Source organism: Telopea speciosissima, chromosome 10 (genome assembly GCF_018873765.1).
Source record: "Telopea speciosissima isolate NSW1024214 ecotype Mountain lineage chromosome 10, Tspe_v1, whole genome shotgun sequence".
In the NCBI taxonomy this organism is placed as follows: domain Eukaryota; kingdom Viridiplantae; phylum Streptophyta; class Magnoliopsida; order Proteales; family Proteaceae; genus Telopea; species Telopea speciosissima.
Window position 1 is genome coordinate 3,205,399 of NC_057925.1, and position 25,645 is coordinate 3,231,043.

At 37.9% G+C, this 25,645-nt stretch overlaps 2 protein-coding genes across 2 annotated transcripts; both read left to right on the forward strand.

Annotated features, from left to right (window-relative positions):
- Window positions 1–2,639: 2,639 nt before the first annotated feature.
- LOC122642826 lies at window positions 2,640–4,069 on the forward strand. Its single transcript, XM_043836430.1, has 2 exons — window positions 2,640–2,863; window positions 2,912–4,069. Exon 2 carries the CDS (start codon window positions 2,950–2,952, stop codon window positions 3,931–3,933), a length of 984 nt encoding a protein of 327 aa, XP_043692365.1. The 5' UTR covers window positions 2,640–2,863; window positions 2,912–2,949; the 3' UTR covers window positions 3,934–4,069.
- A 12,322-nt stretch (window positions 4,070–16,391) lies between these two features.
- On the forward strand, window positions 16,392–23,769 carry LOC122641397. The gene is made up of 7 exons (XM_043834618.1): window positions 16,392–16,588; window positions 17,163–17,195; window positions 18,594–18,686; window positions 20,419–20,548; window positions 22,219–22,516; window positions 22,677–22,731; window positions 23,320–23,769. Exons 1-7 carry the CDS (start codon window positions 16,466–16,468, stop codon window positions 23,392–23,394), a joined length of 807 nt encoding a protein of 268 aa, XP_043690553.1. The 5' UTR covers window positions 16,392–16,465; the 3' UTR covers window positions 23,395–23,769.
- The last annotated feature ends 1,876 nt before the right edge of the window (window positions 23,770–25,645 follow it).

Sequence of the window (25,645 nt, forward strand, 5' to 3'; positions counted from 1 at the left end):
TGAGTGAAAGGAAAACAATGGTTCTTATAAGGATTGGAGTCCTCATTCCATCATGAGGCCTTTTAATACCATGAGGGTAATATTAAACACACAATATCGAAAAATCCAAAAAACGAGATGATGGATAAATAAATTAGGGTTGAAGTATAATGCTCGTGCATAGATATATATAGCGATGTATGCCAATAAAATGAGGTCAAAATTACCATATAATCTTGCTACATGGCAAAATTAAAAGTCATGTGGAGAAAATCCTCTCTGCAATGCATTTAAAGTTAAAATCTCCTTAGTTACAATTTTTTTTTTCATCAACCTCGGTTACAAGTTACAACAAGATTTTCTCTTTTATATATAAAAGTATCTAAATAACTTAATTGCCCCTTGCTTTATTTTTAAAAATTCTTTAAATTAAGGGTATAAAGAAATTTTCAAAATAATTTGAAACTGACTTCTCATTTTGTATCATTATCAAACATTATTTTATAATAAAAAGGTTAAAAAGTAATATTATGAATCTATCAATAATTCTACCCAAAAAAAAAAAAATCTATCAATAAGAAAATCCCTTTATAATTGGAGGTCACACATGTAAAAGTTTTATATGATCAACTTAGACCTTTTGACATGTGTGCAAGAGACCCACCCGTGATATCAACCTATCAGGATCCTAAAGTGAAGTGGGCTATGTAGGAAGGAAACCAACACCCTACATTTAATATATTATATATGTAAACGAATATTGTAAGAAATAGTTATATTGTATTTGAATATTATAAAGATATAATTATATTATTAATAATTTATATTCAGAATAATTAATAAGGGGAAAAGAACACTGCCTGCACCCACCCATTAAATAGGAGCACGTAAAATTATTGCTCCACTGACTATTAAATAAAAAATTTCATCCATGTTGATGTCTCTATGTGTATTCTCATTGGCCTTCCCACCGGTACAAGGGCGACTCAACCAATCAACAATAAGGGAACATAGTATGCCATTGAAGAGCAAGAAAATAGTTCCATATATAGGGATAGAGATATCATTTCATTTGAGGTGGAGAGAGAGAAAGCGAGGGTCCTAGCCATGATTTTGTTGGGGGTGTAGTGTACTTAAAATGCCCTGCCTAGATTCCGGTTCGGATAGAGCGATGCACGCTGACTGGTGTGCAATAATGAAATAAAGTTGCACATTCCCTCACAAAGTATTTTTTGGGGGATTGACAAACGTTTGATCCTACATGTTTGAGGTATCGAATCGGTATCGACCGAGACCGATCCTGATACCGATCCGATCCAACTGGAAGGACATGGGTAAAAATGTAAAAAAAAATAGATTTTTTTATAAGAAAACAGAGACAAAAGAGTCATATTTGCCGGAGTTTGGGCGATCACATTCTGTATCGGCCAATTCGATCCCAATCTGATCCTATCCAACCGATACCAATATCACGAACCATGGTACTAGCCCCCGTGAGCTCACAGCTCACTTTCCCTATATTATTAAGTCTTCAAATAATGAAAAAAGGGGTGACTTGAGGTCCTATTCAGAAATTTAATATTGCAAATGACAACCAATCAGGGTTCTAGGTATCGTGTCTATATCGCTCACGTCATTACCGATATAGATCGATTATAGTTTGAGGTATCGGTATCGAATTGCCTATATCAGGCAATCTTTATTGGTATTACTAGTCATCGATCCTGATACTATGTTGATGACTAGGGGTAAAAAATAAAAAAAAAAATCCACTTTTTAGAAAAATCAGGGATAAACTTGTTCGATACGAGTCAATAAGTACCGATCCATATCAATATCGCATCAATATCAATCAGCGGATATATAGCATGGATGAGGCAATTTTTTGTTTTTTGTGTGGGTGGGTAATGAAAATGGTGTTTTGATGTGGAATCGATACAGGTATAGCCTGATATGGTAAATACGTATCAATATCGATATCAATATCAGTATTCATAGTTTCTAACATCATCACCGATACTGTGCACTAAATCCATGTATGTATCGGCCAATACTGATCACTGAAACCAAGGAATCAATTCGAGCCGAAGTCTGGTTGGTCCGATCCGGTCCGGCCTGAAATCAGATTGGGATTATCCAAACAGCCAGCTTTAAATGGAATCAGTCAAGTTCAAAACAGCAAGGCAAGTCGAGTCCGCCGACCCTACACGGACGGCCCAAAACGTAAGTGCCACTCTATACTCACACATGTGTGCGTTGTCGCTCGTGTAAACGTGTACAACTTGACAGTCCTTCTTGAATCTTGACTGTGCACGTGTTCTCAGATCACGGGAAGGTTCTGTGAAATGACGAAAATACTCTCAAACGGCAGTAGATCCTTTTTAGTCATTTCTCATGAACTTCTTTCCTTTCCTTCTACAACTCTACCTCACGAAATCCAAACTTGAAATTGAAATGAAAGTTGAAACAAATTCGGATCTGAAAAAGTTCGGATCTCAACCGTTCATACCTCAGACGAAAATCTTACCGTCTATTTCTATTTTTCTTTATAAAAGGCTTCCTCAGGTGGTCCATTCTCAAATCTCAAACCGTCTTTCAGGTTTTGTCTTCGATCGAGAATCGAGATAGAAGAGAGAGGAAGGAGAGAAAGAAAGAAGGGTTACAGTATTACATCGTATAACGTTTCTTTGTTCGACCTCAAATAATTCTTTGGTTGTGGATTTCGATTTCTGTTGTTTTGCCTTAGAAGAAAGAGTTTTCTAGGGTTTTTAGGGTTTTCTATTAACTGCTAATCTCGCTCTTTCAAGGAAAATTAGGTCTTTTCTTATAGACAGTATTGACTCTTTCTTGGATTAGTGATCTCGAGCAAGAAGCTGAATCCTAGTATCGTTTTCTAGGGTTTCGATTGGTAACGATCTTTCCCTATCTTTGCCGGAGAGTAGGTTTTAATTGATTGGATTTGTCGATCCGATGAACGATCAGTCCCAGATGATGAGTCAGTCTCAAATGTTGAATCGTATTTATGGAATCTGGCCGCAGCCACCTCCGCTGCCACAGCCGCCTGAAGATCCTGTTAAGTTTCAGAATGCTTCACGGCAGGCTTTTGTGGCAACGAAACCTGGAAGGGGAAATTGGAAAGGGAAAAAGTACGTTGATAAACGGAAAGGTCGCAAGGAGAAGGGCGTGGTTATCAGTGGCAACGCTACGGGTGGTGGTGGTGGAGGAGGAGGAGGTTACAAACCCCCAACCTTACATGAACTGCAGTCTCAAAATCGATTGAAGGCTCGTAGGTTCTATCCGAAGAAGAAGTTCAATCGTTTTGCTCCATTTGCCCCAAGGAACACGTCATCTTTCATAATCCGAGCCAAGAAATCTGGGGGAATTGCGTCACTCGTTTCCCCCTGTCCTGTAACCCCAGCGATTCTCCCAACTCCAATATTCTCTCCGTCTAGGGAGGTTCTTGGTGACATGGCCAAGGAAGAGTGGGGGGTTGATGGATATGGATCGATGAAGGGTTTGATTCGGCTTCGATCGCCTGGTCATGAAGCCCGTGAGGATATCCGTGATGATGAGGAAGAAGATGAAGGAGGGTCGAGCGAGAGTGATGTTGAAGAACATGTTGAGGTGGAGAGGAGATTGGATCACGACTTGAGCCGTTTTGAGATGATTTACCACCCAAACTGTACTGACGAGCACGCGAACCTGCTGGAGAATCGGGTGGACGATCAGGGCTCACACATAGCACAGCTGGAAGAGGAGAACCTGACACTGAAGGAGCGGCTTTTCTTGATGGAAAGGGAGTTGGTAGACTTGAGGAGGAGACTGTTGTGCTTGGAGACGGGAAATCGAGCGCCGGAGGAAAATAACGAGGAAGCGTCTGAGAACGTATCAGAGAACGAAGGGGGTTGGGATGTCTCTTCGGAGAAGAGCGTCGGTGACGGTGAAGGATTGTAATCGTCCCGCGTGGATTAAGTCTCTTCTCTGTTCAGATTTTCTCTGGGGATTCAGATTCTTAACTCTTGATGTTGTTTGTGCAAATTTTTGTATATACGACCTCTTAGGATGTTAGATTTGTCTACTTGCTTCCTTCTTTTGTTAATCTGACCTTGGCCTTAGCAAAGTTCTGAACTTTAATCCTAAACTGAAAAGGAAAAAATGGATTATTACAGATCTGTTTGGGCAGAATAATTCCAGCGTTATATTTTTCTTGTTTGGGAAAGAGAACTAAGAAACCTCTGTTCATTTCAGATTTAGATTTCCTGTTTTGGTAGTAGTTTTTAATCTGTCGGCCACTTTATGATAGAAATTCTCATATTTCTTTTTTATGCTTGAAACTAAATAGTTATATAAATATGTTGTGATGTTAATTTCAGTTTCATTTGGTGCTTCTTCTCATGTAAACATTGGAGCATGTACATGGCTTGTTTTTTAATCTTCCATTAATGTCTGAATTCGAAGTAATGCATTAACCAGTCCTAAAGTAGAACCGGATTTGCAGAAACTGGAGATCATCAGAGCAGGGTAGAATTAACCTGCTGCAGAGAATATTTTCATTTATATATTGCTGTCAAATTTTCTGCTGTCTTGATAGAAAGTTCTCTTGCTCGGGTGATATGGGTATTCTTTGGCTGTAGTTTCAGAAGATCATAATCACCAGGGAGAACTCTTCCATGGGCAACCACGGTGGCCATCGAGGAGGAATTTCTGGACTCTCAAGTACCATTTGCTCGTAGTCTTCAAGTAACTTTAGCTGGGCTATCATCACTCATCGTCCATGGTGGTGGACCACCCATATGGAGGAGTAATCCTTTCGACTCCAACTGCCACTGACGATATTGGGTGATTTTTAAGCATCTGAGTTGTTGCATAGGTGAAGTATTGAAGTGATGATGGTACCTTGAGCTGGGATTCAGGATCTTTTATTGACCTGAGCTTTGGATTGCGTTGTAGGCTGAGATTTTGAGTTCTCCGGTGTTTAAATGGATGGTTTCGGATCAAATCCGGACAGAAAAAGATCAGAACTGCGTTTGGAAGCCCTTTTACAGAATCATTTCTATACAGAATCATTTCTATACGTATCAGAACTGAGAAAAACTGTGCCTCTTCTAAATCAAACCGGACAGCTAACACATGGAAGGGTAATTGATTAACAATTTGTTCGGATTGATAATTTTTTAAAATGTTTTTGGGCATTCTCAAACAGTATTATACTACCTCTCACAGGGTTTTAAGAATCAGAATTGAATCCCATCGATCCATAGAGAGGATACATTACGATGCCTTGGTTAAAACATGAAGGTTGTTAGTATATCAAACTATGATAGCAGCTTTTATCCTTGGCCAAAAAAATTTACTCATCTATCTTGTCTTTTTCTTTTTTAGTAAAAAGCCTTGATTGAATTAGAGGCCTCCATCATTCTGGGTCTAAGGCACCGTTTGACAACATTTTGTTTCTGTTGTTTCTGTGACGATAATGTTTCCAGTACACAAATAGAACAAAAAACCGATAATGTTTCCAGTACACAAATAGAACAAAAAACCGTTTGATAAATCCGTTTTGTTTCAAGTGTTTTTTATAACAAAAATCAAAATTTATAACAATTTATGCCTAAAAAAACGATTTTGACATAACAACAATTTGTTGTTTTTACATTTTTTGAACCAAAACCTAAAAACTGTTGCACGATAAAACTCCCATGTCTCGATCTTTCCCTGACCTAGGCCATCTCTCGACCATTCTCTAATCATACCTTCTTCTCCGTCGAGCTCTGTAACCAGGTGAATGCCCAGATCGATTTGAACTTCTTCTTCTCTGTCAAGCTCTCTCATCCTTGCGTGTTCATCGTCTGAGATCGCTAGGTCTTCATTGTCCGAGATCGATGCCTGTTCATCGTTCGAGATCGATGCGTATACATCGTCCAAGTACCCTCCCTCCCATATCACTCGCTCATTCTCTCAATCTGTCGCTATCTCTCTTTCTCTCTGAGCTGGTCTGATCATCTTCAATGGGAGACCAAAGAAGGTTGCGAGGAAGCTTTGTGCGAAATCTGTACAAAAAACCCATTTTCCCCTTCATTCTTCTCTCATCATTGAACCCTAGATTTTACAAATCTCAAAATTTTCATATATTCTTTATGATTTCTTTTGTCTATTCCCTTGTTGATGTCACAAGCCATGTCTTCTTCTTAGCTTGTCTATTCGTGTGTGTATTGCCGTCTGTTGTTCAAACTTTGAAAGGCCTTTTCTTAGTGTATCGCGAAAAGAGTGCATTTGTTATGTTGTGTTTATGTCGGTGCACTTTCATTGCGGTGGTGTTTGTAACCAAATGAATTTGGTATTGGATTGCATTAAGGTTTTTGAAATTAGGTGGCAAAAAAGATTTGTCGTCAGAGCTAATGGTAGGAAGTGACTCCAGATAAGACAGTCTTCCAGCCCTTTCCAATGCATTTCATTTTTTTTTTTTGGATTCTTTTGTTTGTGGTTCCCCTTGCAAATGTGTTCTTCAAACTTGAGAGGATAATCCATTCTAGGATTACCGTCTACAATGTGAACAGAGAATTTTTTTCCCCCTCCCTGAAACTCCTGCCATCTAAACTCACAGAACGAGAAACTCTTTTAGGATTACCATCTTCTTTGTGAATGAGAATTGCTTATATTTCCCCCTTCCCGCATTTCTTTCCCTGACATGTTCATATTTCATTGCATGGTTAATGGTATCTTCAACTCCACCTACGTAATTGTTAGCTGGTTCTGGTGTTTATCCAGACAAAGTTTGTTAAGTTGGATGTGGTTTTGTGTTTGTGAGTTTGATTACGAGGAGGATGCTTTAAGAAATGCTTATGGTCGGAGGTATCCATTGGTTAGAATGATTAAATTTATTTGCTCTGCTTTTCATCTCATTTTCAACTCCTCAACCAAAGCTCGGATGGAGAAAACCTATTTGGACTTCTACCATGTACAGAAACATGTGAATTGCTTATGGTTTTGCTCTTCCTAGGCTCTCCCTAACCCCCATTTTATCTCTTGATTTGCCTATTTTCTTGCTGTATTTTAAGTAGTTATTGCAGACTATTTAAGCAAAATCTTGGCTAGATCATCTGAAGAAAGTCCTTTTTTTATCTCTTGATTTGCCTATTTTCTTGTTGTACTTTTTGTTCTATGATATAAAGTGTTTTTTTTAAGTATGGATCCATCTTAAAACTCTAATTATATGTGAAGCCTGGGGCACTGGACAGTGGGATTCTGCTCCATTGGTGGGAAACCATAGTTCTAGATCTTCCTCTTTCATCTACTCTGTTTACTTCTATTGGCTGCTGATTATTTTGTTTGTTATATTTGGTATCCTTCATCTATAATGGGTTATTCAAATCCCCCCCATTGGTTGGTAAGGTATATATGTCGTGCCAAACCTTTAGGTATATATGGGAGAGAGAGGAAGCTGAAGAAACTCAAGAAGCGAGTTTTTTCTTTTTTTTCCAATAGGTAAAGGAAAATACCTTGGTTGAGTGGTCTTTTTTAATAGCATAATAGGCTGGCAAAAATTCACAGAAATCTAATGGGTAAGGCCAACCATTATTGCACTTTGAGTTCTTATGTTTGTCTCCAAATTCCTTAACATATAGGTCCTAACAAGTAATACAGCCGTAGGAACGTAAAGAACCAGGCCCACACCTCTCAAATGGGCTGCGGTTCGTGTAAGTCACTTAGCCAGACATGGGCTGGATGTTTTCTGGTTCACCCAAAAACCTGAATACTTGTTAAGTTAAATTGTTTTCTTTGTAAGGCTGATTTTTTCTCCTTATCTCTCTCTCTCTCACACATCTCTCACTTTCATTTTTTTATTTATTTAGCACATTCTTATGCTAATTAGAACAAGACCATATAACAGAGAACCAAATAGAGAGGTTTAAGATTATGCCTTCCCTTGTTTGCTTTTGCCTGCCTATTCTCAGCTACTGTTTTGAAACTGTAATTACACTGTAGAGAGTGTGAACTTCCCATCTGAGAGAGATAGAGAGAGAGACAACTGGGTGTTTTATACAATCAGTTAAATTGTGACTATGACAGAGACAAATGGGTGTTTTAATTAGTAAAACATTAATGGACAAGCTATAACACACAACTGGATATTATATCTAAAAATTGAACCACTTGGGATCCTTTGAGCAACATTTGCTTCAACTTGAGAAGATATTTCAAGCCCTCTCCTGTATTGTGACCTGATTCATTGAGTGACTCAGAGAGAGAGAGAAGGAGGTGCATGATGAAGGGGTACCTCCAGCCTTATGAAAGGGAGGTGCATGTTGGCTGCTTGTGATTTTTTGCATGTCAATGACTTTATTGTCATTTTAGAGAAGGCATACATTAGAGAACAGATAATGGGGATGGAGAAGGCAATATTGGGCAGGCTTGAATGGAGATTGACATTTCCAACACCTCATGTCTTCCTTGTCGGATTTATGAAGGCTACTGGGTCTGACTTACTTTTTCCTCTGCTTAGAGTTCTTTTTAACCAATACATGTGAGAACATTAGGAAGGTTTGTGGCCAGGTCTCAATTGGGTATTATCATTGAAGCATGGTTTGTGGCATGGTCTCATGTTTACTTGTAAATTTCAAACTTTACTTGTTGGGTCTTTAGCTCAAATTGGTAGAGCACTTGGAACATGAAGATGTGTTCCAAGGGGATGGTGGTTCGAATCCACCATGACCCTTTTTATTCAACTGTCCATAGAAGACAATCATGAGCATCATACAATGTTTACTTCTCTGTGTGTTTTTTTTTTTTCTTTCTTTTTTTGTTGATAGTTTGAAACTTTGAATGAATTTTGTTGCTTCTCTGGTTGTAAAGATGTAACAACGAATGAGACATTTCTTATTTGTATTCTTTAAAACTTTTGTATGTCTAATCGATCCATAAACTTTTGTAATTTATAGTGTTAATGACATTTTTATAATTTATAGTAACCTATTAGTGTATTTCTATCTCTTTATTTAATATATATTTTATTTAGATTTTTAACAAATTTTAATGTCCTGATATCATTGACTTTATATGTATTATACTATTAATGGGAATTTTGTAATTTACATTAATCAATACAAAACTGTTATAGAAACAGCTTTTATCAAACTCCTTTCAGTATTAATAATGTTTTGAATACGTTTCTGGAACAGGTTTATCAAACACCTTTCAGGAAGCCAGTAACGTTATTCTAGTAACAGTAACACCAAAATACGTTTTTAGTCAAAAACAAAACAGAAACGCTACTAACGTTGTCAAACGGTGCCTAAGTTTTTCCCTAATTAGTTGGTTGGTCCTACATTTCTTCAGATAATAATAATTGAGTTGTTCTTAAGCTAAGCAGTAGAAATAAACAGCTTCAGATTGTTGCAGGAGAACAAAAAACAAACTGTTAGTCCTTTCAAATTTCCTCTCCCCTTCCCCTTAATAGTAATAATAAGGGAAAAAGAATGTTGTTTGGTCATGTGGCTCCTATACCCAGATATAGGAGCACTGTGTTGATGACCCTGCCCGTGCGCTCATTGTTTCCCACTTTGGTGCAAGTGTTACATGGCCAAGCATTGATCTCTTTGTCCAATAATAATACTAATATTAAAGGGGTAGGTTGGTGTAAGTGTTACATGTGTGTTTATGTCATTTCGGATGAGCATATTAATCTAATTGAATTTAATGATGATTGTGCATGCCCGCATAAAAACTTTTGCTTAATAAAGTAAGAAATTCATGTTTTTTTTCTTCATCGGTTAAGACAGGAAGATCATCTTTCTTGAAGCAAATTGATTGAAAATTTAATGAATCAAAAATTTTTTTTTTTTCTTTGGATGTTACAAGAGGAGGATGGGGATGGAGTGGGGGGTTTCTCTTAGGAGGCTAAGTGCCCGCTGGATAATTTTACGGGTGTTTTTGTTTTAGTTATGTGTTGAGAAACAGTAAAACAGTTTTTTTATTTTCTATGCTGAGAAACCATTTTTGATCCGCTTGGTACATTTTTCCAATTTACAAAAGAGCATAGTGAGCTAATATAGGAGTTCTTATCGGACACATTTTTTCAATTTTCAGCCAAGAAATGACAGAACATGTCCAACACGTTTTGTCAAAAGTCTTAAAGGGAACATAAATTTTGATTTTTGTTTTAAAAAACAGTCACAAAAAACACTTCGTTATCAAGTGATTTTTAGGTGTTTTTCCATTTTGTCCTCGTAAGGTTATCAAGCGGGCTCTAAGTTCTACTGCACCGAGCTGCTACCACTGCACTAACAGTTGTCCTCAAAGTCCAATACACCTACACCATTGACATGGATAACTAGAGATGCCCATGGTAGGGTTGGGGAGAGGAGAGATTTTTTAAGTTTATAAGTTTGGAAAATGATTAAGTTTCCCTTCACCCACAAGGAAGAGGAATTCCTTTGCCATGCCCAACGGTACCATCTAATAATGTCTTCTTATATATTTTTCTTTATTAGACTAAGTTTTCCTTCCTGGTAGAGAAGAAAGAATTGTTGATGCTCAAAATTGCAAAATTGATTGATTAACCTTTTGGGATTGGTGTGTGGTTTGTGTGTTTCATCAAAAAAATTGCAAACTTTGAATCTAGTTTATACCTTTCTAGGGTTAGGGTGTTTGGGCCATGCCCCATAATTTAATGGATAAGATGGTCTTTGGTTGATTATTTATCATATTTTTTAAATTTAAAAAAATAAAAAAATTTTTCTAAAGAGTGTACCCTGTGCGCTAGGCTTCCGCCACTTCGGGGTCCAGGGAGGATCATGATGTATACACGTTTACCCTCATTTTCCGACTAGAACCTGCAACCATAAGGTCGCATGGAACAACCTTACCAATGCGCCAAGGTCAAAGACTCCCAAAACCCTAATGGTTGTTGGAGCTCACATTGAAATGCTTCAGCTTAAGATTGTAGAAGTGATCTATTCTCTCTCTGCATTCAGTTCCTGCTGAGATGAAATAGATATCTACGTAGCAACTTGATGGATTAGAAATAAGGGTGGTAAATATAAGCTGAAACCGTTTATTGAAACCAAATCGTTTAATTTGGAATCGTCAAACTATTTAATAAATGACTCTGTTTTGATTTGAAAAATTATAATCGTTTAATAAATGGTTTAGTTTGGTTCGATTTTTAAATCATTTAACCATTGGATTTGAACCATTTATAAGCCATTAACTCAATTATATTTAACCCGACTATATCTTTTACACTGTCTCCCCATTTTGGCAAGTGAACTTTGAATTTAGAACACATGCAAATATGCAATCAGCAAAAGGATTTAAAACCGAGAAACCATTTAAGAACCATTAACAAACCATTTAATAAAAGTTTATTAGCATATTACCTCAAATCGGTAACAAAGAAGAGGCCGAAACCATATAAAACTGAGAGACTGAACCCATTTAAAAAATAGAGTACCGAAATGTTTAATAATTTTGATTTCACTAATTAGAACTGTTTAATAAACGGTTTGATTTGATTTTCTACTACTACATTTTCAATCAATCGAAACAAACTAGTTAACTCTTTAATTAGACATTTTTTTAAGGGAAAAGGAAGTACACACCGTCTCTCTACTCTCTCTCCTCATTAAATTTGCGAGTTCTCTTTTTCTCCCTTTATTAAATATATCATTTCGCTGTCTGCTATTGACTTGTGTGAAAGATGCCAATATATACAAGGCAACGTGTATATCCCTCGCATGAAAATCCTCTCCAGTGCGCATCGAACGGCTAGAGCTGTCCCTAGGGTACGTGCCAGCCTATCCAATAGTCCGATGCATGCTGAAGATCTGGGTCCATTTCCCTCTCCCTATTTTTTAATGCTAAGAAGACTAGGGGTTTTTTTAATACAGGGTCCTAGTTGATTTTGAGGTATCCAATTTTATAGGGCATTCTATAATTAAAAGTCAAAATGTTAATTATTAATGCCCATTTCAATAGCATGGTCCATCATATATTGGAATTATTTGTTTCATCTTTCAATTATCAACAATATTGTCAAACAATTTTAATTATTTTTAGAGAATTTATACTTAATTATTTTTAGAAAATATATAGTTATAAATTGCCAATGAATTGACTTCTAACTCTTTCCATTGACACAATAAGATGCTTTTGGTTGAAACTAAGTGCCAGTATGGGCATATGGGCAACATGCCATAATGTTTAGGTGTTTACTAAAGCCACCACATGGTATATATTGTGGCCATGCAACACACCTTTTCTGCCTTGACCAGTTTTGTGTGACAATAAATTTTAATTTGTATCTTTATTTCTTGAATTTTTTTTTTTTAATAAAATTGTATGATTCATCTCAAAATCTTATGTTAGTTTTCTTTTCTTTTATTGAGGGGAGGTGGTTGTTACATCTAGGTATATGTAAAATATATGAGCCATGTTTGGTTAATCTTTTCTTCTAAATATTACTAAATGTTATGGCTTAAGTTCATCAAGATAATCCGTCTCGATAAGTTTCTTAAGATGGTCCACTGTTTTTTAACCACATGAACAGTTGGTTTTAACCAATTGACCATTAGATAAGTCGTATGCCTTAAGGATTAGCCATGTATCAAATACCAGATTCAAATTCAATCAAATAACTACCTATGTATAAGCTGAATTTAATTTCAATTTTGAACCAAATTGAGGTGGATCGGAATGGTTAGGTTTAATTTGGCTTAAATTTTATCAAATTTCCAACTCATTACATTTCTTCAATAGTGAAACCATGGGTGGCATCTAATTAGGTACCATATTTTTGGTTCTCCACAATCTCTTTCCCTCACTTTTTATTCCCATAAACCCAGTTTTAAGGGGTTACATATAGGAGAAGTGTGTTAGAAGAAAATTTTGTAAAGGCCGAAGTTTTCTTTTTTAGATATGGGTGTTTAACTATTCTACCTTAAGGTTTGGTGATGAAATTCACAATGAGATGATGTCAAGGATATTACTTGTTGCCCAAAGAATGATGTTCGAGGAATAATCTTCAAACACTGCAACTTTCAAGTTAGCCTGGGCTAGAAAAAATTATGGAGAACAAAGACTACTCTTTAGTGTTTCTTGATTTCTCTATTGATCCAAGCATTAATTTACATGGGTGCAAGGACCCTTATTTATACAAGTTTCTTTCCAATCCCTTTACTCTGATCCCCCTTGGATCTGCAACAGGGTTTTCCTTTCTGGTTAAGTGGTCTCTCTATGCTCGGATTAGGAAACCCTTACCTTTATCCGCTGCTGTAACTGGAGCGCTGCTGTGCGCATCGTGCGACGCAGTAGCGGCCATGTGTGCACAGTGGGCCCAAAAAGGGGGATCCCCTCCTCAGATTTTGGGATCTTCGATCTTCTTGCGCGTGAATTACAATTGTCAACCTTCACCCACTTGGAAGTTCTCAACTGACTTTGCTGACGTGTCTAGACCTGTAAAACCGTTTCATTATGTGGTCTCCTCTATTCTGGCTGCGGACTGGTTACTTATGATCCAAGTCGTTCCACCTCTCAAGTGAGGATTGGATTGGTAAAACGTGGTGTATCTTTACTTAAATATGTGTTTGAATGCATATGGATCCATACTATCCCAAATTTTTAAGTGGATTGTCATGCGTCTAAGAAGAATACAGTTTACCAAGAGCAGCTCAATTATGCATGGAGAACAAGCAAGGTGAAAGTCGTTGTCAAACCAGCATTTCAATGGACGATCAAGTCAAGCTAGGAAAACATGTGGCATGAAGTTGAGAAGTCAAATTGAAGACTCAAGCTTCACTTCAGCAAGACCAAAATCATGAAGGATTAAAGCACTACAAGTTGAAGATCATGTTTCAAGAAACCACTGTGAAAATCAAGATTTAGGAATTAATTTCTATCTTGTAAATGCTTTTACTTTTTATTATTTTAAGTATTGCAAAAATGATTCTCATAGCATTTAGACCCCTAAAAGATTTAGTTTTAAGTCACTTAAGTCTTACTGGTATCAAACCTTAAAATAGGAGGTTAACTAATTTAACCCCAATCAAATTCCATGATAAATGCAATTTTTGATCATAGAATAAGTTAACCATGAAATGATCAATTTGAGATGGTTAAATCAAGATTTCGGCATTAGGCGTATTATTTGCATATATTACAAGAAGAATGAAATCGTTGAAGTAGATCAGATTAAAATCCTCTATAGTGTGGGCATTTGGCGGTGCATTGTAGTGTGTCCATGAGAGCTCGACACGTGGTGGAAGAAGTTTCATCCAACGGTGCGAGCTCGATGCAAGGTAGTTTTTTTTCTCTTTTCTTTTTTCAAGGGCACCATTGGATATCGCATCTTCCATGTGTCAAACTCTTAGGCCCGCACTGCAGTGCACCGTCAGATTAGGGCATTATAGATAATTGTTTTTCAAATAGACCAAGGTTTTAAAAAATAGGGATGGGATCAACCGATCCCCTTCCAAAAACTAGTAGTTAGGGAATATTTAAGTCAACTCTTACCAATTTCTCACTAATCTTATTGATTCTGATTCGATCTGAATCAGCTGGCGAGGATGGATCTGGATCTCAATTCCGAGTTTTTAAACTTGGAGTGGATTCGTCATTTCCTATAACTCAACTAGGGTTCCACAGGGTCAGATTGGGCCAGACTTTTCCAAACCCCAATCCAACCTCGACTCCCCTTAGTTGGGCCCAAGCCCGACCCGACCCTGACTCAGGGCCTAGAAAATACAACCCTGACCCGCCCTCAGGGTCACGCCGGGCTGACCCTGAGTGGCCCTAATCATGGAGTCGGGGAAGGTAGAGATGCATGGACTGGACTGAGTTGGGCAGGGTCTGGGAGAAAATTATTGATTTTACATAAAATAACATTATAATAAAATATATTATCAATTATTATCTTCATATATAATATATTATATAACAAAATATGTGTGACATTTAAAGTTTATAATATATATATATATATATATATATATATATATATATATATATATATATATATATATATATATATATATATATATATATATATATATATATATATATATAAAATTATGCAGGGATGTGGGTGCTAGCAGGTGCTGATGATCCAGTACGGATCCTTTTTCACACTCAGAGGGAGTAATCCTCAGCAATCTATCGTTTTACAGGTAGTCTTCTGCTGTGAACAATCAGGCGGCTGTGCCGACCAAGTAGATATGAAATATACGAAAATAAAACTTGAAATTTTATATTATAGGAGATTTTGAACTACAAACATGACATAAAGAGAACTTGATACATACAGGGGATAAAGGACTTAAAATGATACTTGAAACTTGATATAGACAAAGGACTTGGAAAAGGTTTAACTTACTAGTGCTTGCTGGGTGAACTGGGTAAGCTTAAGAGACAAGCTTAGTAGGCTACTTGATATACAGGTAGTTGATGATCAACCGTTGGAGAATCTCCTTCGGAAGATTACAATAGAAAAAATGAAAAAACTTGAAAAAACTTGAGGAACTACTTAGTTCCTATTCTTGATGAAGTCTTCGAAAGAGATGAGTTGCAGAGAATCTGCACTGTTTGTGTCTCTTGAATTCTCCTTCCCTTCTTTGGAGGCAGGGAATTTCTTTGACCAATTTTTTGATTGTTTGAATAGCTGTAGTTTGGTCTGTAGTCCAAGGAGGAGGTTTCTTTTTCAATCTAGAATATAAAGCCTCACAAATTTGACTGATTTGGGGAATAAAATCGTGTACATAGTTGAGATTTCCTAAAAACTTTTGCAGTTGTTTTTTATCAAGAATTTGATCAGGGAATTTATCTGCAAAAGCAATCGATCTTTCAATCGGGATGATTTGCCCTTGATGGATATAATGTCCTAAAAAGCGGATCTTTATGTGAAATTACTCCATTTTTTTCTGGATATATATATATATAACTTAAAACAAGATCGGACTGGGCCGGACCGGGCTCAGCCCGAGGCCTCAACCCTGACTCAGGGCCAGCAATTTCCAGTCCTAACCCGCCCTCAGGGTCAGGTATCTAAGCCCAGGCCCTATTCGGGCTCAAGGTGGACCAGGGCAAGTTCTGGCCCACAGGGCCAAACTTGCACCCTAAACTTAACGTAGATGATCAAGGTTTTAAAAATCGGGATTGGATTAGCTGGATCGGCGGATCACCTTTCAAAAACTAGGGTTAGGGTATATTTAGGCAAATTCTTATAGATTCCTTACCGATCTGACCGATTTCAATTTCAATTCCGATTTGGATCCGGATGAGTGATCGGGACTGACTTGGATCCCGATTCCGGGATTTTAAACTCTAATCGTCATTGCCTGTAACTCGGTCTTGTGCCCGGGTTACGTCGCGCTTCAAGGTTTCATTTTTTTTCTTCTTACATTTTCAGCGCAGAGGAGGAAGACCACCTGTGATCCTGTTCCCCAGTTCTATCCCTAATCTTTGTCTCCTACTCGCTCTTTTACTCCGACTCGCTGATATGAATACTGTAATGAAAACAGCCCTTAACCACAACTATCAGGGTATCCCTTTTTCTCTCAGAGCCGCATTTTTCCATTCAACCCCCGTTTCAGATCGAAAAAGGCGTACTCATTGGGATTCTGTGAGCCCTTTTCTTTTTTCTTTTAATTTCATAATAATTAATCTCATCTGGGTCTCTATCTTTCTCTCTAGTCTGTGATTATTCAGTTTCTTAGGGTGCAATTCAGAGGAACTTCATTGTTTTATGTATGCTTCTTATCAATATTGGGTTAACAGACATTTTTTTCTCTCTTCATTTTGTGATAATTCTGCATGTTTATAGTGTAGAAATTGCATCTCAGATGCTATAAGATACAAATACAGCTATGCAATAAGAGAATTATCTAATTTGTGATATAGTGGTAGGCTCCAATCCTCATCTAATTCACCATTGTTTCCGCTTCTATGCATTTATGACTACTGACTTGTTTGTTTTTGAGAAATAACAAGCTACACCCATTTCCATTTCCTCTTTCCCTCAACTTCTTAAATTTTGTAACTTCAAGAATATCGTTTTATGGGTCAAAATGACAACGGAAGTACTATAATGGGGTTAGTGAGCAGTATGGTTTCTGGTTTCTAGTAATTACTTAAACTTTTGAGTTGTATTTTTTTCCATGCTGCACCTTCCCTTACCTCTCATTCTCTTTATGCAGGGTGATGGAGGGGCGTTTAGGGGTTCCACAAAGGTAAAACCTGTTATTGCTTTCTAGTTGTGACATAAGGTAAAACATGGTGATTTGATATGTTTTTTTCCAATAAACCGGTGGTCTCACCATAAAGTTCGCATTACCTAATCCCATACTTAAAAGTTGGGATGTGCCATGGATTATGTAATGTCAAGTTGCATCCAGCTGAATGGAATATATTATCCTCATATCCAAGTCTACGTGCTGTTAATGAATAGCAAATTCAATAGATGACGAAAATAGCATGTAATCTTACACACCTAACTTCAATATGCTGGCTACCCAAGACAGGTTACAAAATACATGAGCTTAAAAGGAGACAAGGAATAAGGCTAGATTTTTTCTAAATATGCTAGAAAGGGAGCTCTGACCCCATAACAATTTATTGGTTTCTCTTCCCATCTCATTTGCTGATTTTGTCTTCCACTAAAATGTGATCGTCAAGGAAGAAGCTAATGATATGCTTTTCCTGCTCATCCTAACCTCTAGTCAAATTATTAAACAACTTGTCTTTGTTTTCCATTTTAACTTTTTCGGAAGCTCATACTCCATCCCAGCAAAACTTAAATTTATAGGGCATCTTGTATTGATTATATGGAGAAGCTATGTGTAGTAGAGATGAGGACGGTATGGGGCAGAATGTTGGACAGTTAAGAAGTATCATATAGAGAAGCTATTTGTAGTAGAGATGAGGATGTTAAGATGGATGTGCGGAAAAACTAGGAAGGGTAAAGCAAGGAATGAACGAATAAGAGCTGATTTGGGAGTTGCCTTGATCAATGACAGGCTCCGAGAATGTCGTTTGAGGTGGTATGGTCATGTTCAATTGCAGCTTGGGGATGCTCTAGTACGGAGGAGTGATCTGATTCCGATTGAAGGAGCTAAAAGAGGTAGGGGCAGGCTTAAAATGACCATAGGAGAGGTTATGGGGAATAACATGCGTAGTTTGGGTCTTGTAACAAGTATGACCTCGGATAGAGCCTATTGGAGGGCAAGGATCCATGTTGCCGACCCTATCTAGCTGAGATTTTCCTGACTTCCTGGGCTGTGCCTCTTTCCTCTTACCTTCATTTCTCTTTTCACACTTCTCATCTCTTATATCTTCATTTCGCTTACTTTTAGTCAGTTTTCCCTATGTTGTTTTGCTAGGATCCGTGTAGCCGAACCCATTCAGTTGGGATAAGGTTGAGTTTGTTGTGATTGTATCTTGTACTCATTATCCTGGGTGTTATTATCTTTGTTGTTGGTTTTGTTATATGTTATCGTCTTCAAGAAAGAAAAAATGGACTGTATGGGGCAATCTATTGTTTTTTAAGTGTGGGATTCTACTGCATAAGTATTGTAATTGCTGTTTTATGTGAATTGTTTCATGGTGCCTGCAAACTGTGCTACTTGCAGAGGTTTAATCATTATGCTAAAAGGTTCAGGAAGTTCCATGCAAAGCAGACATTATTGCGGAATGTCAGTGCTTACGCCGAGCATCTCTTTCAGGTTCCTGTCTACTTCCTTGTGTATTTACTAGTTCAGTTTTTTAGTAGTAACATTTATCCTCATTTATCTATTTCCATCTTTGTAACTTTTATGCTTACTTGCTATTTCTGTCGCTATTGTAGTATGAAAAGTGTCTCCAAAGTATCATGAATATCAAAATGTTACCTCTTCATGCCACTTTTTTTAATGAGAAATTAATCTTACGCTTAAAGATGGCCCATGATGTTCTCATTTTTTGAATTTCTGGTAGACTTGTGTAACTGCTAGGCTTGCCCACTTTTGAGATCAGTTCTGGTCTTTGCTGGAGTGGTTTATCTCCCAGTCAGATGTCCATTACACAGCATGTTTACCACACATGCAGAAAGTCTTGTATCTAACTCAATGTTGCCTTTTAAATGTTCATTGTGTAGTTTAAGGGATGATATTGGCTTGCAGTTGCAGTGAGAAGAACCTCTGCTCTGATGTCACAGTTAGAGGGGGGGGAAAAATCAAATGAAACTGAAGTTCATTCAATCTTATATTCCTACTGAAGGGTCAAAGACTAATAATGAAACCCTCAGACTTCCTAACTCCAGTTGAGGCCCCAAACAGAGTAATGTTGAAATATGTTCTGATAATGATATAGAAAATCTTCATTAGAACATCTGGTGAGTAATTAGTCGGATGCTGGTCCAAGATTAATATCTTTTTGAAGTTGACTGCCCCAATGGCTTACACTTTCTATAAGTTCTGCAGACCTAGGACCTCTTTACTAGTTTCTATTTTTCATCCCTTGTTTTCTTTAATTTGGGCCCATTCAATCATCAAGTTTCATTTGTATCATAGGTGAGGCGAAGAATGCAATTAGATAATGAGTTCAGTAGTTGATCATATAGGCTCTTGATTATTGATAGAACCTAACATGCTTAGAGACCATTTATGCCCTTGCCTTAACTTTTCAATTGTTTAGGTCCTCCTACATCCTTAAGGGTAAGGCAATCTGCATGATTGTCAACTTATCCTTATGGACTTCTTGAGAGACTTCATTCATGTATTGGATGGTCAAATCGTATCTTTCATAGGTTGAGATGTGTCAATGAAGTTGTAACAGAAAGCTTACTTGTGAAAAAGTTAATATTCTCTTGCATTTCCTAAGTTCCAGTTGCATTATCAAGCATCTTGACAGTGACCACAACATGTACTGTTTTTGTCCTACGCAGCTTTATCCTAGAATTGCTGTGCTCTTGTCTACAGTGGCACAGCCTTAGGGAACAAGCTTGGGCCAAGTACCTAATGGTTGATAGTCCCCATATATCCTGAGGTATGTGCTATGAAAATTGTACTGAAGGAAACTTGTGGTCATATAGGATGGCTTCAATTTTCCCCAAATAACCAGGATTGGACATGGACATCATTTCTTATTTTTGTGATCAACTAGTGTTTTGATTTTCTATTCTCTATTTTTTTTTTTAATTATAGACACAAATTTATTTATTTATTTTAGCATCACTTCACACTCATATTTATTATTTATTAATTTATCTATGAGTAATTCATACTGCATACAACAATACATACATATGAATATTCTGCAGTGTGCAAGGGGTGTTGATTCTGTTAGATGCTTCTTGAAACTTATTTTGATTCTAATCTTGATACAAATCATGTTTCATACTATTTCAAAACCATCTTCATAACGCTTTATTAGAAGATTTCTGACCATCATTTGTTGTGATCTTTTCTGGGGTTTCAGAGCTGGCAATCTGATGATGATCAACGTGTTTCATCTTCAAGTAGAGGCACCTCATGGGTCAAAAGGCAATACTGGACTAAAGGAACACAGAAGACTGGATTTGGTAATCAGGGACCTCAGCAATTTGGAAGTAAGAAAACCTTCATTTTCACCATTGTATCTACATATGTGATGTGCTTCCAACCAGAGATCTTAAGTGCTTCTCTTGTAGACCTCTGAAGATCGATACAAATATATATGTTCACCAACATACAATGTGGACATCTAGAGATTGTAATGAAGTTGCACTTTTTTTTCTTTCTTGGATGGTTTTTTTTTGTGTGTGTGTGTGTGGAGATTGCAATTGCCAAATGGGCCTAAGGAGGTCATCAATAGTTTGGGCCTAAGGAGGTCATGTAGATCTTCCATATGGAAATACCTGAGGCAACCGGCCAATCTGATGCAGGCCCAAGTCCATCAAGTCCACAAGGCTCGAGGCCTAGTCAAGACCAAGAACCAACCCATACATGGCCGGTCCCAACCAGCTCCAAAAATCCAGCCCAAGATCAATTAAAGCCTTGCTAGTAGAGAATCTCTACAATACCTCTTGAACTTCTTAGTGGTTGATGATGTGGCATCCACTTTCAAATTTTATTTGGCTAAGTTCTTCTCCTCTTGAGTCTTCCCTTGAAGATAGCATCAAAGCTCCTCAAAACAAGAACCAACACCTTGAAACAAGAATCAAGATATTGTACTTATTGCTTAGAACAACAAACAAGAAAGCGGAGAAGAAGCTTTAGAGTTTTCCCAATTCAAGATGTAATCTCAACCCTTGAAAATCAACGGCTGAGATATCGTAGGAACTTTTAGGTTTTCTTTTGCTTTGCCTATAAAAGGCATGCCTAACTTATTTGTAATAGATTAAAGATTTGTGAATGAAAGTTGTTATAAGCATTTTCCCTGGAACCAAGATGTGTTCTTGAACCTTGAAGAGTTCATCCCATAAAAAAATCTAGAAGAGTTGGTGTTTTCTCTTTTGAAAACCTAGAAGAGTTTTCACTCCATTCTAGAAGAGTTGGAGCTTTCCTCATTGCATCATTGAAGAGATTGCAACCCCTTGGTGTTACTACACATCCTTGAAGAGAAGTGTTTTAGCCCATATTTATCCTTTTTATTTTTTTATTTTGTTCTTCATTTTATTGTTTTGTCCACATTTGCACACTTTGTGTTTGTGCAATTCACTCTCCCGGTGTCATGCATCCACCGCCTGCATTACAATCTCACACAACATGATCCAGTAAATCAGTTTCTGGCTTCAATGAAATGCAGGTCAACACGAAATGGAGACTGCGAAGACAGGTCATTTCCATTTTGAACCTACCAATCCCGAAACTAACCTGTCTAAACTTCTTATTACCTTTTTGTTAGAAATGCTCCCCTTGTTTTATCACTTTCTTCTTGTTTTAAGTCATGTGTTGCTATCCTGAACTTGACCCCATTCATTAAACAAGTAGGGTTATGTCATTTTGTGTTCTTGTTCTATTCAGGTTGGGGTTTCTTCATTGTGTTGTGTTTGTATGGAGTCACTTAACCTATTTACCGAACTAATCTTTGGTTCAAGTGGCGTTATGCTTGTGTCTTGACATGACACAACCTGTTGCCACTCTTCTGATTAAGTGTTGGATGCCACTAGTCATCACTACAAATGGTGATTTTATTGTTCATGGTCAAACAAATGGGTACCTCTGAATACTGTTATTTATGGTTGCTTTCCTTTATTTGCAGTACATCACAGTAGTACTCTTTTTAACTCATTTTCAGGAAAAGGGTTCAGGTTCTGTACTGATGATGGTGAAGAAGTTGAGACCATATTTCGTTTTACATTCGGTGGAGAGCGATCCTTTTACTGGTCCTTAATTAATGAAGAAATTCCTCAATGGAGTGACTCTTACTACTCCTCTAATAAGCATAGGAGCTCTTGGAATTGGAGACATCGACTAGAAGATGAATACGACACCTCCACAGAGTACGAGAATTCTGAGTCAGATTTAGCTTCTGATCGGCTTGCCCTTGGTTTGAGTGCTTCTGGTCCTTTGAAGCTTGAAGAAGTTAAAAGCGCGTTAGTTTTCTCAATTTTCTCTTGCTTTCACTTTTTCATTGCCTTTGAACCTCAGCATGTTTCCATTAGAGAGATTTGTGGATAGCCGTTTACATTGCATGCGGATCTTCTAAAGGATGTGTTTAACTGTAAGTCTGTAACGATAGTTACTTATTTTCAGATATCGAGCCTGTGCCCTGAAATGGCATCCAGATCGTCATCAGGGTTCTTCTAAGGTACCTTCATTGACTGGCTGCCACTGTTCTTTTGTCTTTTAAAAAATTTATTGTGGTATTCAAGTTAACAGTTAATTTTTTTTTTTACATCTTTCCAATTAAATTTGTAATATTTGAAAATTCTAGAGCTACATTAAATTCTAGGTGTTTAATCATATTTTTGGAGAGGATGCTGTGTGGTTTTCCACATGTATGTGTTTGCAACTTGGGCCACCCAAACATAGGATTTAGGACCATACTGGCTACTGCAGTGAACCCACCCGACCCTTGGACAAGTGAAAGAGTCTTGCTGTCAATTCTGAATGTTTGAGGTTTATGTTTTGGCAACTCCACACAGCTGAATTTTTTGGTTCTTTTCAGTGGCTTGAGTCATCACTTTGTTGGCAGCTAGTTCTAAATTCTCTTGAGGTTTTTGCTTTTAGCTCCTTATTTGATTTTACTTCTGTTTAGTAAACGATGAATCTCTTCTGTATGCCTACCCAACTGATAGATGCTGTGCCTATTTTATGTTGCATTGACATTATACTTTGTATTCTTTCTAATGATTAGAACATTGGTGGTTGACACACTGGTGGATTACGTTAACAGGCCCTTGCAGAAGAGAAGTTCAAACTCTGCAGTTCAGCATATCAAACAATATGTGACAAGCTGGATGTGGATTAGACTCGAAGATATCCAGAGCCAGCAAGAATGAAGTCAATTTACTTTGCCCATCTTGTTCTGCTGTGCTAACTGGTTGATGACATGGTGCAGTCGGATCTTGAAGGACATAAGTGATTAATTGTCAGGTGGTTTGAACTCTGACAGCATTCACAAATAGAGGGCATGCATACCCTTCTTGAAGATGTAGTTTAGGCACTACCCTCTTCATGATAACATGTTTGGAATGGCTGGATGTACCAGCTTGTCCCCCTATTTATTTACATTTTGGTAGTCATTAGGATGAAAGAAATCTGTAATTCTATATTATGGATTGAAGGAAAAAGAGGTAATATATGTTAGGCTGGAAACATCAATAATATGGAGTAACTAGTTCCTCGCTATGGGCTCATTTTGAAATTCTTGATTTTGGGTTCCAGAATATCTTGGAAGAAATTATTGGGAAGACCCGGTAAATTGTAAGTGCTAGGTGTCTTATGATATGATGATCAGGGCCTACTGCAAGATGGTGCCTAAAATTTGCTTGGACAGATTATATGAACTGTATACTTTATGGTGTCCATTTGAACAGTCGATCTCAGTTCTGTCCAGAAAATTGTTGATAGATCGGATGGTTGAGTGGTGTGGCTGTTCATGTACCTGCAAATTCCTGGAGCTGGGTTTGATATAATAGAGCCTTTTTGGTTGAAGTAAATTTAAAAAAAAAAAAATTTAAGTAAATATTTAATTAATAAAAAAGAAGAGTAAAAACAGATATACTGGTCAGAACAATCTTTTACAAGTTTACCAAACTCATCAGAAAAATCTGGAGGATTAATGGACTCAAATAGTTCGACAAGTCATGGAACCGATGAAATCCGCTAGTTAGTTGAGCTCTCTCCAAACATGCTGAAAATTAGTCCAAGACAAATCTTCAATCAAATGCAATATAACACTCTTGAGGGATTGCATCGTTGCACCATCCAAGGGCTGTGCACTTTTTTCTCCAAGATGTCTAGGAATCTGGCCTGATAAAAATCTTCAAAACGATAGGCCTCTGAAAATGGCAAGAAGCTGCATGAACAGGATTGATTTATCAACTCCAACATTGACATATGCAAAAATGGGGTCACCAATCTCGTCACGAAGCAAAATGAGAAGCTTTATCCTGATTCAGAGAGCTGTCACGATGTAGAACAACTATACCCTTTGGGGTGGGGGGGAGAAATTTTATCACCTGCGGTTCCTGCCCGGTACAGTTCCCTAGTGCCTCTAATAAAAGGGGGGTGGATCCCACCTGGGCATTGTGTTCAGTCAGGGGGTGGAATGGTCATTCAGCCCTCCTATGAGAGGAACCGCACAACCATACCGGTCAGCGAACCTCAGGGGATAAAGGTCCGGGGGGGGGGGGGGAATGGGAGAATTGGAGGGGATTTTTATCCGATGGAACATCCAAGAGCAAGCTTTGAGGACTTGGGTAATCCGAGTCGGATCAGGATCGTCTCCAGGGAGCCCAGCGCCTAGGGGGCATCCAACGGTTGAGCTGTGCCGCACACATCTCGACACATACCTAGGGATGTGTGTGGTACAGCCCAACGGCTGGATGCACCCTGGGCGTGCTGGGCTCCTTGGAGACGAGCTAAATTCATCCAAGTTACCTGAACTCCCCAATGGTCAACAAGGTACATATTCTTTTGGTTCTGAGCACCATAGAGAGAGAGAGAGAGAGAGAGAGAGAGAGAGAGAGAGAGAGAGAGAGAGAGAGAGAGGACAAGTCCTTGTTTAATTCTTGAAGAGCCAGAAATTATGTTCCTTCCATAACTGATGGTTGCTAGTAGAGCAGAACGCAAGATTGGCAATAGTCTCAATGGAGCTGTTCCTTTCAAACTCATGTTTAACCCAAGTGACCTCAATGAGATTGTCTTTGTTTCCTATTCTGTAGTAAAGATGTAAGACATCCCCCCCCCCCTCCCCCCATAAAGAGAAGGAGAATTTACAGTAAAAAAAATAGATGATCCTTCCTTTCCATATCTGCCCAACAAAAGCTACAGGAGTGACTCCCATGTGGTGGCAGATCAGCTGATCCTGTACGTAGGGCATGTACAAGTCCTCTCCAAGTTGTGAAAGATTGTCTTGGTATATTACTAGAAGACCACACTGCGTTAACCACTCAACCCACACCACTTGGTGAGCTTATCCCGTACTATCTCCCAAGCTGATTTGGTGGTGAAAAGGCCTGAAGGGGTTCCTTTCCAAACCACCAGGTCTGGATCAG